Source organism: Asparagus officinalis, chromosome 9, assembly GCF_001876935.1.
Source record: "Asparagus officinalis chromosome 9, Aspof.V1, whole genome shotgun sequence".
NCBI classification, from domain to species: Eukaryota; Viridiplantae; Streptophyta; class Magnoliopsida; order Asparagales; family Asparagaceae; genus Asparagus; species Asparagus officinalis.
The window spans coordinates 851,756-854,480 of NC_033802.1; the positions used below are offsets into that span (position 1 = coordinate 851,756).

Here is a 2,725-nt window from a genome sequence, read left to right on the forward strand (position 1 = left end):
ATGATTTATTCTCATTAATTAGGCATAAAATTCTTCATTCCTTTCACACGATTTTTCCAAAGGAATATTATCAGCGGCCAGGTGACTTAGATTGAGTCCTCAGAGTCAATATCTCGGCGAAGTCCAACCGAACAATGTTATAACAAAGCCTTCTCCTTTGGAGAGAACTCAACCCGGGAGAAAATGGTGAGCTCTATACTCTTTACACATCTCCGCATACTATTGTAGTCATGTTAGGCCGGATCGAATTTTGAAGTTGACATTCACGATTGTCATTAGATTTCCAATGGAGCCGGTGGTGTTGGGGGATGCCACCCCGCCTCCTCCGCCGCCGCCGCCACCACCAGGCTCGTTGTCCGAAGGCCATGGCCCACAAAATAGCATGAATGGTATCAATATCGGGTGCGACAATTGGGCCGGACATGTGGGCAACAATATAGGTATGTGTCTTGATCGGTTCAATGAAGCGGAGGCAGTTGCGCAGGTTCACGGCAAATTACGGGTGGGATGTGGAAATTATTCAGGCAGGGACAATGTGATCCGCGTGAAAACGCCTGAACCATCAACTAGTTATCGAAGGCGTCGGTGGTGAACTGGAGCATATTTTGGAAATGTTTGATCGCAAGGGCTATGAGTATATGCAATATATATTTGTGTACGTATGTTTGTTTAACACTTGTCTTTGATTGTACTAGAAATCTGAGTGCGAGCGATGTATTTTGTGTAGCTTTTTAATTTGATCGTAATCAAGGGTGTCTATTGCAAATAAATTTCAAAATTTTCAGCATCTGGGGCTGATGACTGAAGGAGCTCCGTAAAACAAACAACATTTAAGATGAAAGAGGAAGTAATAACGTGTTTTAAGGAGGGCATCATTTCCTTTTTACAGACTTTTAACTTCCAAACTTTTTATTCCTGTTTTTTGTTCATACGAAGCTAGAATAAGCAGTGGCATCTACTCAAGGCTCGCTTGTTGGATGATGAGCATCCTTCGCTTCTCTTGTGCCTTCAGCATCGCTATCTGCAGTCTGTCGACTGTGGTGATCAGCAGACAGATCAATGTGCACGGCATTATCAGCGTCAGAGATGTTGTGGCTTCCAATCTGCGTACTCTCGGAAATATTTGATATACTTCCAAGCACGTTGCGGATTATGACATCATTCCCTTCAGCACCATAATTGCCACTTCCGATATCCACGCCATGTCCTCCTCCTCCTCCTCCTCCTCCTCGCCAACCACCCCATCCTCCTCCAAGGGTCGGAGGTGGGCCCATCATCGGTCCTCTCCATCTTCCATCATTCATGTCTATTAGAACAGGAGCTGGAGCTGTAAATGGAATGTTGCTTTCACCACATGATCCTCCACCAAATGCATTATTTGTACATATCGTGCAGGCGTTACGCACAGGTTGACCTGTTGCAGGTGCTTGTAAATCACAAGCAACAGTCGACCTTCCTCCTCCACCGTCGTCAACATCCTTTTTCTCTTGTGCATTATGGCGCTTGACAGACTAGACAACGATATTGAATCAGAAAAAAATTATAATGTAAGTCATGCATAGGTTTGATAGGATTGGAGAGCTTACCATTTTGCTAAGTTGAGGTTTAAATCCTTTGAATGTTGGCCTTCGAGAAAGATTTTGCCAGGTAGACAAGAGATTTTCTCATGTTCACTTCAGAGGCCTGCTAGCTGTTGAATGAATGGCAAATTTATACTGGAAGAATTGTTGGCTACCTTTGCATTGTTTGCGAAAACTACCTGTTTTCCACACCGAAATGTAGTTCAGATACCATCAAGGTCCGAGGGTCAATCTCGTCATTACGTTATCTGTAATTTCTAATTATTAGACATTACAACACTTGTACTATTCACCTGACTCTGGACTACGAAAGGAAAGCTCTAGACCCCAAGGTTTACTTGGCACATACTAGGCCGATGTTAGTCGGCACATACTAGGCTGATGTTAGTCGCACAAAAAATAAAATATAAAAAATAAAATAAAATAAAAAGCAGCATGTTTAAACCATATAGTCACACTTCCCACTTGAATTTCTGCAAATATTAGAGGAATATGAACAAATTCATCCTTTCTTTTAGTCAACATGATTCGAAGTGTAAAAATATTTTATAAAAATTGAAATATTCTATGCCTGGGAATAATAATGATATCCATGGAATGACTAGTGAGTTTGAGTGATCATCATTTTGAAGTCTGTCTTTATCAACTTTTACTTGCAACTGGAATTATATATTCCTTCTCTAAAACATATAAATCTTTGTAATCTTATCAGAGAATAAATATTCGAAATGATTTAAGAGTATAGATGATCATATCTTTTTAATATCCCTACCATCATGAAACCGAATCAGGAATAATTTTACCGAAAGATAAAAAGGGGAGTAGCTCAATAATAATTGAAGGGAAATCTTGCTTCTATTTGAGGTGCATGCTGAAGCGAAAGTAAGACAAAGAGACATTCTATGGTATATCATTGCATAAGTAGTCAATTACTCTTTGTCAAAAGTTTTTGTTCCATTCTCCTTTTCTTGTTTTCTGGTCAAAAGAAAAACAAATTCAGACACCAACTATTGCATAAATTTAAGCATAAATTTATAGAATACGCTCTGAAGTCGCCCCTCTTGTTCGACATCTCTAATTTCAGACACCAACTATTGCACCTCAAACATCTTAGACCATGTTTAGGAACCTTTTGGCTTGAAGGC

The 2,725-nt window shown here is 40.1% G+C and overlaps 1 protein-coding gene across 1 annotated transcript; it reads right to left on the reverse strand.

Moving 5' to 3' along the window:
• LOC109824301 lies at nt 513-1,715 on the reverse strand. The gene is made up of 2 exons (XM_020390865.1): nt 1,587-1,715; nt 513-1,511 (listed from the first exon to the last, which is right to left on the reverse strand). The coding sequence occupies exons 1-2, from the start codon at nt 1,587-1,589 to the stop codon at nt 960-962; spliced, it is 555 nt and encodes a 184-aa protein (XP_020246454.1). The 5' UTR covers nt 1,590-1,715; the 3' UTR covers nt 513-959.